Below are 12,604 nucleotides of genomic sequence, written 5' to 3'. Positions count from 1 at the left end.
AAGATGACCCAGCAGTAAAGAGCAAAGCCAGGACTTGAATCCACATGAGTCTGACTTCAAAGCCCACTCCTAACTCCTGACCACTGTATTCTGCTGTTGAAGGATAATGAGATACATATTCTTTCCTAGTACAGCAATGCATTTGGTTTGAACTCAGCCTAATTATTTACAGTCATGTAAACAACTGTTGTGAAATTATACAGAAACATTAAACTTTTTGATCTCTATTTCTATATTATGATCCTAGAATTGCTAAAGACAGATGCACATCTCAATGTACATTTTCCTCTCTATGGTTATGAGAATCTGGACAAGACCAATAATTGTTGAATAAAGTTTCCAAATACCTAAAGTACTTGGTAATAGACTAAGAATCTGTTTCTTGTTTATCTGTCATCAGTTTAATAGTTGCAGGTAAGAAAATTTAAGCACAATTTTAGTGAAGCCTAGCTACCAAACTTTTGACCAGTTCAATAATGCAAAGGACAAAACCTATTCATAAAAATGAATTTTTAATTTCAAGAGCATAAAAAAAAAAAACCCTCAAACCTGTCCCATATCCCTCCCACTCATGCAAACAGCTTTCAAATGAGATTCTTCAAATTTTACGTTTTTTCCATTCTGGTTCATTCTTTGCTTCCTCATCATCAGATTCAACTTGGGCAAACATGGTTTTGGGCTGAGTCCTAAAAGAAAAGTTAGAGAGGGAAAAATTTAGTCAGAAAGTATTTGTTACATTAGATTTTGCTTCCTTCGTCGAGTGGGAGCAAAAGTGGGGAATAAATTACAACTCAATTATTAAATATAAATCATTAAACTTCTGCCAAAGAAAAAGATAATGGAAATTTAATTATGTTCAGGAAAAGAGCCAAAGATTCTTTTAAAGGTTTACCCACTGTGGCAGACTGTACACACTATCCTTTCCTTAAATAAAATGAAAATGGGCCGGGCGCGATGGCTCACGCCTGTAATCCCAGCACTTTGGGAGGCCAAGGCAGGTGGAACACGAGGTCAGGAGATTGAGACCATCCTGGCTAACACGGTGAAGTTCCGTCTCTACTAAAAATACAAAAAATTAGCCAGGTGTGGTAGTGGGCGCCTGTAGTCCCAGCTACTCAGGAGGCTGAGGCAGGAGAATGGTGTGAACCCAAGAGGTGAGCTTCCAGTGAGCCAAGATTCCGCCACTGCACTCCAGCCTGGGCAATAGAACGAGACTCCATCTCAAAAAAAAATAAATAAATAAATAAATAAAAATGCATCAAATTCAGTGGAACGTCACACATCCTAACCACCCTCCACCTGACCCAGGGTAACTGGGACTGTATGGAAGAACAAACTATACTCACCAAGCAAGAATCCACACAATCTTTAGTAAGACCATTTATTAAACTCTGGGTTGTCCCTAGACTTCAATAGTCCAAATATGTGTTTATAGTACACATAAATGGGAAAACCTGAATTAGTTTTCTTATCTAATGAATTTCAGCCTGCAAAAATAAAAACCAAAGCAAACAAATGAATATCCCCTGCATTCCCACACTCAGCCCAGTGTATGGAAATACCAAGCATTTTAGCACACATCACTGGTACATGGCTGTAATACTGCCACATAGTACATCGAGCAATCTGCACAGACTTTCTGTGCTTTGTAAACATACCTGGTTCAATGACATCCCTTTTCACACTACTCACATAAGAAATACCTCCAAGAAAATGTCAAGCGGTTATAATGTCTGCCCCTTTCGGTCACGCTACTCTGATTCTATTCTTAAAAACAGCTCTATCACATTATGAAGAAACATTAAAGCACATCTGCAGGTTATATATTTCAGCTTGTATTTTCATTTAAAATTCAATTGTTATATCCACATAATTCCAGAATGGTAAAAATAATGACAACTATAATTCCTTTGATTGGCAAGAAAACCGGGATAAACCTTGTATTACCTCTTGCTGTTTTTTTATTATCCTGGGGAAGAAGCATAAACCATCCACAACTCATGCTGATGTTGTCTGACATAAGTCATATACTAGAACTGCTCTTGCATAAGTTGGTCATTATTCCTGTCTCTCCAGTTACCTCACACAACTACCTAGAGCCCAAGCTGTCCCCATACACAACCCAGTTGGTTAAACTTCTTGTTGTCACTTTAAGACACTGTTACGATATCTATACACAGGTCACAGCTCTTACATTTCAAAAAGCAGCTACAGGTTTTGATAGGCCGTGAATTGCTGAATTCCTAACTGGCTTTCTAACATGCTACAACAAGGCAATTGGTGCTTGTTACATATTTCATGTTCTGGTAAAGATGCTGACCAGTTAGGTATGGACAAATCTGTTCAAGAACAAATTTGTGCAGGTTAAAAAATCCTTTGAATTAGATAATTTAACTTCTCAGGGGGAAAAAAGGAACATGGTCTTCCAAGGATATCTGGCAGTGCTTCGTAAGACACCAGCTCGTCAATGATAGTTGTAATGAGATTTAACTACTAAGAAATTGCAATGCTGGTTTCTTGGATTTAAAAAAGGAAATTAAATGGCAAATTACAGGAAGAAATGTAAAGTCTGAAAAGGCAATTTCATTTAAGGGGTTATTCTCTGTATTAGACTGTTTGCACGCTGCTAACAAAGACATATCCAAGACTGGGTAATTTATAAAAGAAAGAGGTTTAATGGACTCACAGTTCCACCTGCCTGGGGAGGCCTCACAATCATGGTGTAAGGCAAATGAGGAGTAAAGTTATGTCTTACACGGCAGCAGACAAGAGAGTGTGTGCAGGGGAACTGCCCTTTGTAAAACCATCAGATCTTGTGAGATTCACTATCACAACAGCATGGGAAAGACCAGCTCCCATGATTCAATTACCTCCCACTAGGTCCTTCCCACAATGTGGGAATTATGGGAGCTACAATTCAAGATGAGATTTGGGTGGCGACACAGCCAAACTATATCACTCTTTTTTTAGAGACAGGGTCTTTCTCTGTCACCTAGGCTGGAGTGCAGTGGCATAATCATAGCTCACTGTAACTGAATTCCTGGGCTCAAGTGATCCTCCTGCCTCAGCCTCCCCAGTAGCCAGGACTACAGGTGTGCACCACCATGTCTGATTACTTTTTTTTATTGTTTTGTAGAGACATGGTCTTGCTCATGTTGCCCAGGCTGGTCTCCAGCAATCTGCCCACCCTGGCCTCCCAAAGTGCTGTGATTACAGGCATGAGTCACCACGCCCAGCCAAGATAATAGTCTTTTTAATACTCCACCTATTTCCAAAAGTATCTGTAGCAGGTTGATGGCTAACATTAAAGGACACAGAATCAACGAAACTACATAACAACAGCTAGAAAGAGGCATGAGAGGATGTTTTGGTGGGATGGAAATGTTCTATAATCTTGACTGAAATGGTGATTACACAGGTGTATGCATTTGTCAAAACTTGAAATGGGTACATTTTGTATTTTATTGTATGTAAATTGTACCTCAATAAAGTTGATTTGTAAAGAAACTAAAAACAAATTGGTAGAAAATAAAGAACCAAGGAATGAAAGGGTAATTGAGCATTAAACTTAGCACTGAATTTCCTAGCAGCCATGAAAAAAGAATAAAAAAGGACAGATATTTGTTTTTCAAAGGAGATATTGCATTTTTTTTTCACCTAGCATTGAACTCAATTAATTCATTGAGTGAACGTTTGCATCAGGGCCACTTCAACTGTCATTTCCAATCACTAGATCACAACAGTTTCCTTGGTCCCCACTAGGAATTAAAATGTAGGGAATATTAAGCTGTTTGGAAGGTAAGACAGCTAAACATCATACTCCTTCTTGCAAAACTCCATGACATTTAATTTCTACTTTTGAACTAACCATAATGCTGCCAGCAAAATGGCCACATTATGTGTATGCATAGTATTTTTTTTCTTCTAGAAAAAACAAACAAACAAACAAACAAAACGGGATATATGTGCAGAATGTGCAGGTTTGTTACATCAGTATACATGTGCTATGGTGGTTTACTGTATGACCTGTCCTCTAAGTTCCTTTCCCTTACTCCACAACCTCCAAAAGGCCCTGGTGTGTGGTGTTCCCCTCTCTGCGTTCATGTGTTCTCAATGTTCAACTCCCACTTATGAGTGAGAACATGAGGCGTTTGGTTTTCTGTCCCTGTGTTAGTTTGCTGAGGATGATGGCTTCCAGCTTCATCTATGTCCCTGCAAAGAACAGATCTCATTCCTTTTTATGACTGCAGAGTATTCCATATGGAATACTATACTTCTTTGTCCAGTCTATCACTGATGGGCATTTGGGTTAGTTCCATGTCTTTATTACTATAAACAGTACTGCAATAAACATACATGTACATGTCTCTTTAGAGTAGGATGATTTATATTCCTTACCTAGTAATGGGATTGCTGGGTCAAATGGTATTTCTGGTTCCAGATCCTTAAGGAATTGCCATACTGTCTACCTCAATGGTTGAACTAATTTACATTCCCACCAACAGTGTAAAGTGTTCTTATTTCTCCACAGCCTTGCCAGCATCTATTGTTTCCTGACTTTTTAATCGCCATTCTCACTGGCATGAGGTGGTATCTCATTGCGGTTTTGATATGCATTTCTCTGGTGATTAGCGATGTTCAACTTTTTTTCGTGTTTGTTGGCCACATCAATGTCTTCTTTTTAGAAGTGTCTGTTCAGATCCTTTGCCCACTTTTTATGGGTTTTTTTCTTGTAAATATGTTTAAGTTCCTTGTAAATTCTGGATATTAGACCTTTGTCAGATGGGTAGATTGCAAAAATTTTCTCCCATTCTGTAGGTTGCCTGTTAGCTCTGATTATAGTTTCTTTTGCTGTGCAGAAGCTCTTTAAGTTTAATTAGATCCCATTTGTCAATTTTGGCTTTTGCTGCAATAGCTTTTGGCATTTTTGTCATGAAGTCTTTGCCCATGCCTATATCCTAGGAATGGTATTGCCTGGGTTTTCTTCTAGCGTTTTTATGGTTTGAAATTTTACATTTAAGTAGAATCTGTCTTGAGTTAATTCCTGTATAAGGTATAAGGAAGGGGTCCAGTTTCAGCTTTCTGCATATGGCCAGCCAGTTTTCCCAACACCATTTACTGAATAGGAGATCGTTTCCCCATTGCTTGTTTTTTCAGGTTTGTCGAAGATCAGATGGTTGTAGATGTGTATGTTTCTGAGGCCTCTGTTCTGCTCCATTGGTCTATATGTCTGTTTTGGTACCAGTACCATGCTGTTTTGGTTACTGTAACCTTGTAGTACATTTAAAGTCAGGTAGCATGATGCCTCTAGCTTTGTTCTTTTTGCTTAGGATTGTCTTGGCTATATGGGTTCTTCTTTGATTCCATATGAAATTTAAAATAGTTTTTTCTAATTCTGTGAAGAATGTCAATGGTAGCTGGATTGGAATAGCATTGACTCTATAAATTAATTTGGGCAGTATGGCCATTTTCACAATATTGATTCTTCCTATCCATGAGGAAGGATTTGTTTGTGTCCTCTCTTATTTCCTTGAGCAGTGGTTTCTAGTTCTCCTTGAAGAGGTTCTTCACATCCCTTGCTAGCTGTATTCCTAGGTATTTTATTCTCTTTGTAGCGAATGTGAATGGGAGTTTATTCACAATTTGGCTCTCTGCTTGTCTATTGTTGGTGTAAAGGATTGCTTGTGATTTTTGCACAATGATTTTGTATCCTGAGACTTTGCTGAAGTTGCTTATCAGTTCAAGAAGTTTTTGGGTTGAAATGATGAGGTTTTCTAAACATAAAATCGTGTTATCTGCAAATAGAGACAACTTATTTCCTCTCTTCCTGTCTAAATACTTTTCTCTTGCCTGATTGCCCTGGCCAGAACTTCCACTACTATGTTGAATAGGAGTGGTGAGAGAGGGCATCCTTGTCTTGTATCAGTTTTCAAAGGTAATGCTTTCAGCTTTTGCCCATTCAATGTAATATTGGCTGTGGGTTTGTCATAAATAGCTCTTATTATTTTGAGATACGTTCCATCAACATCTAGTTTATTGACAGTTTTTAAAATGAAGGGGTGTTGAATTTTATCTAAGGCCTTTTCTGCACCCATTGAGATAAGCAAAGTGTTCTTATTTCTCCACAGCCTCCTGGCATTTATTCTTCCTGATTTTTTAATAATCGTCATTCTGACTGGCATGAGATGGTATCTCATGGTTTTATTTGCATTTCTCTGATGATTAGTGATGTTGATCAATGATGTTTTTCACATGTTTGTTGGCAGTGTAAATGTCTTCTTTTGAGAAGTGTCTGTTGATATCTTTTGCCCACTTTTTGATGGGGTTTTTTTTTTCTTGTAAGTATGTTTTTGGTTTTTATCTTTGGATCTGTTTATGTGATGGATAATGTTTACTAATTTATGTATGTTGAACCAGCTTTGCATCCCAGGGATGAAGCTGACTTGATGATGGTGGATACGTTTTTTTGATGTGCTGCTGGGTTCGGTTTGGCAGTATTTTATTGAGGATTTTTGCATCAATGTTCATCAGGGACATTGGCCTGAAGTTTTCTTTTGTGTGTGTGTGTCTCTTCTTGGTTTTGGTATCAGGATGATGCTGGCTTCACAAAATGAGTTAGGGAGGAGTCCCTCCTTTTCAATTGTTTGGAATAGTTTCAGAAGGAATGGTACCAGTTTCTCTTTGTACTTCTGGCAGAATTTGGCTGTGAATCATCTGGTTGTGGGCTTTTTCTAGTTGACAGGCTATTAATTACTGCCTCAATTTCAGAACTTGTTACTGGTCTATTCAGGGATTCGACTTTTTCCTGGGTTAGTCTTGGGAGGGTGTATATGTCCAAGAATTCGTCTATTTCTTCTAGATTTTCTAGTTTATTTGCTTAGAGTTGTTCAAATACAGATTATCTGATGATAGTCTGTATTTCTGTGGGGTCAGTGGTGATATCCCTTTTATTATTTTTTATTGTGTCTATTTGATTCTTCTCTCTCCTTAATAGTCTAGCTAGCAGTCTATTTTGTTAATGTTTTCAAAAAATCAGCTCTGGGATTTGTTGACTTTTTGGAGGGTTTTTCATGTCTCTATCTCCTTCAATTCTTCTCTTAGTTATTTCTTGTTTTCTGCTAGCTTTTGGATTAGTTTGCTCTTGCCGCTCTAGCTCTTTTAATTGTGATGTTAGGGTGTCGATTTGAGATCTTTCTAGCTTTCTAATGTGGGCATTTAGTGCTATAAATGTCCCTCTTAATACTGCTTTAGCTGTGTTCTAGAGATTCTGGAAAATTGTCTCTTTGTCCTTATTGGTTTCAAAGAACTTCTTTATTTCTGCCTCAATTTCATGCTCTACCCAGGAGTCATTAAGGAGCAGGCTGTTCAATTTCCATGAAATTTGTGGTTTTGAGTGAGTTTCTTAATTGTGAGCTCTAATTTGACTGCACTGAGGTCTGAGAGGCTGTTATTATTTCAGTTCTTTCGCATTTGCTGAGGAGTGCTTTACTTCCAATTATGTGGTCAATTTTAGAATAAGTGCCATGTGGAACTGGGAAGAATGTATATTCTGCTGATTTGGGGTAGAGAGTTCTGTAGACGTCTACTAGGTCCATTTGATCGAGAGCTGAGTTCAAGTCCTGAATTTCCTTGTTAATTTTCTGTCTCATTGATCTCTCTAATACTGACAGTGGGGTGTTAAAGTCTCCCACTATTAATGTGTGGGAGTCTAAGTCTCTTCATAGGCCCCTAAGAACTTGTTTTATGAATCTGGGTGCTCCTATATTGGGTACATATATATTCAGAATAGTTAGCTCTTCTTGTTGAATTGTTCCCTTTACCATTATGCAATGCCCTTCTTTGTCTTTTTTGATCTTTGTTGGTTTCAAGTCTGTTTTGTCAGAGACTAGGACTGCAACCCCTGCTTTTTTTGTTTTCCATTTACTTGGTAGATTTTCCTCCATCCCTTTATTTTGAGCCTGTGTGTGTCTCTGCACATGAGATGGGTCTCCTGAATACAGCACACCAATGGGTCTTGACTCCTTATCCAATTTGCCAGTCTGTGTCTATCTTTTAATTGGGACATTTAGCCCATTTACATTTAAGGTTAGTAATTTTATTATGTGTGAATTCAATCCTGTCATCATGGTGCTATTTGGTTACTTTGCACACTAGATGCAGTTTCTTTGTAGTGTCAGTGGTTTTTATATTTTGGTGTGTTTTTGCAGTGGCTGGTATTCATTTTTCCTTTCCATATTTAGTGCTTCTTTCAAGAGCTCTTGCAGTGCAGGCTTCATGGTAACAAAATCCCTCAGCATTTGCTTGTCTGGAAAGAATTTTATTTCTCCTTCACTTATGAAGCTTAGTTTGGCTGGATATGAAATTCTGGGTTGAAAATTCTTCCCTTCAAGAATGTTGGATATTGGCCTGCAATCTCTTCTGGCTTGTAGAGCTTCTGCTGAGAGGTCTGCTGTTGGTCTGATGGGCTTCCCTTTGTAGGTGACTTGGCCTTTCTCTCTGGCTGCCCTTAACAGTTTGACCTTGGAAAATCTAATGATTAAGTGTCTTAGGGTTGATCTTCCCATGGAATATCTTAGTGATGTTCTCTGTATTTCCTGAATTTGCACGTTGGCCTGTCTTGCTAGGTTGGGGAAGTTCTCCTGGATAATATCCTGAAGTGTGTTTTCCAGCTTGTTTCCATTCTCCCCATCTCCCTCTGGTACTCCAATCAATTGTAGGTTCTTTTTTTTTTTTTTTTATGAAGTCCCATATTTCTTGGAGGCTTTGTTCATTCCTTTTCATTCTTCTTTCTCTATTCTTGTCTGCATGTCTTATTTCGGTAAGGTGGTCTTCAAACCCTGATATCCTTTCTTCCGTTTGGTCGATTTGGCTGTTGATACTTGTGTATGCTTCACAAAGTTCCTGTGCTGTGTTTTTCAGCTCCATCAGGTCGTTTATGTTCCTCTCTAAACTGGTTATTCTAGTTAGCAATTCCTCCTCCGACCTTTTATCAAGCTTCTTAGCTTCTTTGCATTAGGTAAGGGCATGCTCCTTTAGTTCATCATAGTTTTTTATTACCCATTTTCTGAAGCCTACCTCTGTCAGTTTGTCCATCTGATCCTCCATCCAGTTCTGTGCCCTTGATGGAGAGATGACACAATAATTTGGAGGAGAAGAGGCACTCTGGCCTTTTGGGTTTTCAGCATTTTTTTGTTGATTCTTTCTCATTTTCATGAGTTTGTCTAGTTTCGGTCTTTGAGGCTACTGATCCTTGGATGGGGTTTTTGTGGGGCCTTTTTATTGTTGTTGATGCTGTTGTTGTCACCTTCTACTTGTTTTTCTTTCAATAATCAGGGCCCTCTTCTCTAGGGCTGCTGCAGTTTGCTGGGGGTTCACTTCAGGACCCATTCATCTGATTCGCTCCCGTGCCTGGAGATGTCACTCAAGGGGGCTGGAGGGCAGCCAAGGTGGGTGCCTGCTCCTTCTTCTAGGACCTCTAACCTCGAGGGGCACCAACCTGATGCCAGTAGGTTTTGCTCTTGTATAGTGTGTCTAACGATCTCTGTTGGAGGGTCTCACCCAGTTGGGTGGCATGGGGAGCAGGACCCATTTAACGAAGCACTTTGTCCCTTGGTGGAGCGGGTGTGTTTCGCTGGAGGGAAACCCACTCGTCTGGGCTACCCGGATTCCTCAGAACTACCAGGGGAAGCGGCTAAGTTTGCTGGTCTGCAGAGACTAAGGCCACCCCTCCCACTAGGGGCTCAGGCCCAGGGAGATCCCAATTCTGTCCCTGAGACTCTGGCTGGAGTTACTGGAGATCCTGCAGGGAAGCCATGCCCACTGAGGAAGAATGGGTCAGGGTTAGACCTGAAGAGGCACTCTGGCCACAGACTGCCACAGCTGGTGTGTTGGGCTGTGGGGACAAGTCTTGGGACCAAGCCGTCCAGCCTTCCTGACTCCAGCAGGGGAAAAGTGCAGCCTGGAGTTATAGAAATGGGTGCTGCCCTTCCCCCACCCAGAGAGCTTAGAGTGTTAGGCAGTTGCTAGTCCCAGTGCTAGCTGCTGCCCCTCCCCGAAGGAGCCAATAGAGAGCAGGCAGCCACAGAAAGTGCTGGTAACCCCTTCCCCTGGGAGTTCGGTAGGCTTAAGCAGATTCCAGCTGAGAGGCTGTAAGAATCTGCACATCTGCACATTCTGGGGTTGGGATGCTAGGCCCCGGTGGCCTGGGTCTGCAAGTAGGATCTTCTGATCTGTGGGTTGCACAGTTCCATGGGAAAAGCAGTTTCCCCAGCTGGATAGCGTGCTCACTCACCGCCTCCCTTAGCTGAGGGGAGAGAGTTCCCCTTCCCTGTGTGGCTCTCAGGTGGGTCATTGCACCACATTGCCCTTCCTTCTGTGGGACACACCAGCCTTCTAGTCAATTTTGATGAGAGAACCTGGATACCTTGGTTGCTGGTGAAGGATTCACATGCTTGTTACGGTTTTTTTTCCGATGGGAACCTCTGAACACCACTGCTTCTAGTTGGCCATCTTGGCCCTGCCCGTAATATTTCATGTGATATTTCAAGTCATGACATCTAACTTGAAAGCTGTAATGGTCCCTTTTCCCCAGATTGCCAAAACCAAGGCAATAAACTCTACATTTTCCTGGCAATTTTCCCAATGCTTGTTTACCACCTGTTTCTTCATTCTGTTGGTCAGGTAGGGGAATAATTGAGTGTAAGAACTCGGCTCCCATCAACACCTGGTGTTGGCAAGTGTATAAACTGGACCACATCAAAATTAAAAACTTCTGTGCTTCAAAGGACACAACTGACAGAGTGGAAAGGCAGAATGGGAGAAAATATTTGCAAATCATATAACCTGACAAAGGATTAATATCCAGAATATATAAAGAACTCCAACAACAACAACAACAAATTTTTTAAATGGGCAAAGAACTTGAATAGGCATTTCTCCAAAGATATACAAATAGCCAAAAAGTGCATGAAAAGATGCTCAATATCATTAATGATTAGGGAACTGCAGACCTCAACCACAATGAGATACTACCTCACCACAAGAATGGCTACTGTTGAGAAAAAAACAAAACAGATAATAACAAGTATTGGCCAGGATGCAGAGAAACTGGAACCCTTGCATGCTATAGATAGTAATGTAAAATGGCACAGACACTACGGAAAACAGTGTGGTGGTTCCTCAAAAAATTAAAAATAGAATTGCCATGTGATCCAGCAATTCCATTTCTGGGTATATACCCTCCAAAACTGAAAACATAATCTTACAGAGATATTTGCACAGTTATGCTCATAGCAGCATTATTCACAACAGCCAAAGAGTAGAAGCAACTCAACTATACACTGATAAGATATGGTATATACATAAATGGAATATCATTCATCCTGAAAAAGGAAGGAAATTCTGGTAACATGCTGTAATACAGATGAGCCCTGAAGACAGTACACTAAGTGAAATTGGCCAGTCACAAAAAGACAAAAACTGTTTGATTCCACTTACATGAGGTATAGAGTAGTCAAATCCAGAGTTAAAAAGTAGAATGGTGGTTACCAGAAACTGGGTGGAGGGTGAAATGGAGAGTTGTTTAATGCAGGGGTCCCCAACCCCGAGACTACCGTTGGTCCATGTCCTGTTAGGAACCAGGCTGCCCAGCATGAGTTGAGCAGTGGGCAAGTGAGCTAATATTACCACCTGAGCGCCACCTTCTGTAAGATCAGTGACGGCATTAGATTCTCAAAGGAGCATGAACCCTATTGTGAACTGCACATGTGAGGGATCTAGGTGGCGTGCTCCTTATAAGAAGCTAATGCCTGATGATCTGAGGTGGGACAGTTTCATCCCAAAACCATATCCTACCACTTCCCATTCCATGGAAAAATTGTCTTCCACGAAACTAGTCCCTGGTGCCAAAAAGGTTGGAGACAGCTGGTTTCATGGATATAGAGTTTTAGTTTGGCAAGATGAAGAGTTCTGGAGAGTTTGCACAACACTATGAATGTACTTAACACTAATGAACTATATACTTAGACATGGTTAAGATGGTAAGTTTTATCTCATGTTTATTCTACCAAAATTAGACTTTTTTAATTAAAAAAAAAAAAAAGAAGAACTAGGCTCATGGGCTTGGGAGTAAGGAAGAACAAATCCCCTTCCTGGGACAAAAAGGAGGTGCCTTGGAGAGGGCGTCAGCCTCCAATCTAGAGCAGTGCCTAGGGTATTGCTTCTCAAACCGTCTGTGGTGGAGGGCCAGTCTTTGTTTTCTAATTTCCAGGACCCTGCAGACAAATATTATATTTCTAGAAACATAAAATTTACAGACTACAAAATACAAATCTAGGTTTTTAATAGATTCAACAGATATATCAAATTGCTATAAAATGTCCAAAGTGTTACTCTGAATTCTACATTTACTTCATCAGCACTGGTTGGTGGACATAGTGAGCAGTACCTTTTGAGAGCTCCATCCCTCCCCTAGCTTGGCAAAGAAGGGAGGAAAACAGAGCTTTAAAACAAGGCTCTGGAGTAAGAATCTGTGTTTTTAACAAACTTTTACATATGAGGAGCTTCTTCCAACTGGGGAAAATATTTCTCATGTCTGGAAAAGTTG

At 40.2% G+C, this 12,604-nt stretch overlaps 1 protein-coding gene across 5 annotated transcripts in view; it reads right to left on the bottom strand.

The window, feature by feature from the left end:
- Positions 1–495: 495 nt before the first annotated feature.
- WDR70 (WD repeat domain 70) overlaps positions 496–12,604 on the bottom strand; it is a 389,981-nt gene continuing 377,872 nt past the window's right edge. For all 5 annotated transcript variants that reach the window (XM_028849398.2, XM_001094466.5, XM_028849399.2 and 2 more), the window contains one exon: positions 496–686. In XM_028849398.2, coding sequence (XP_028705231.1) covers positions 599–686 — 88 coding nt within the window. In that variant the 3' untranslated portion in view covers positions 496–598. The remainder of the gene's footprint in view (positions 687–12,604) is intronic.

The sequence above is a fragment of the Macaca mulatta genome, chromosome 6, assembly GCF_049350105.2.
Source record: "Macaca mulatta isolate MMU2019108-1 chromosome 6, T2T-MMU8v2.0, whole genome shotgun sequence".
Classification (NCBI taxonomy): Eukaryota; Metazoa; Chordata; class Mammalia; order Primates; family Cercopithecidae; genus Macaca; species Macaca mulatta.
This window is presented reverse-complemented; position numbering and strand designations above follow the sequence as displayed.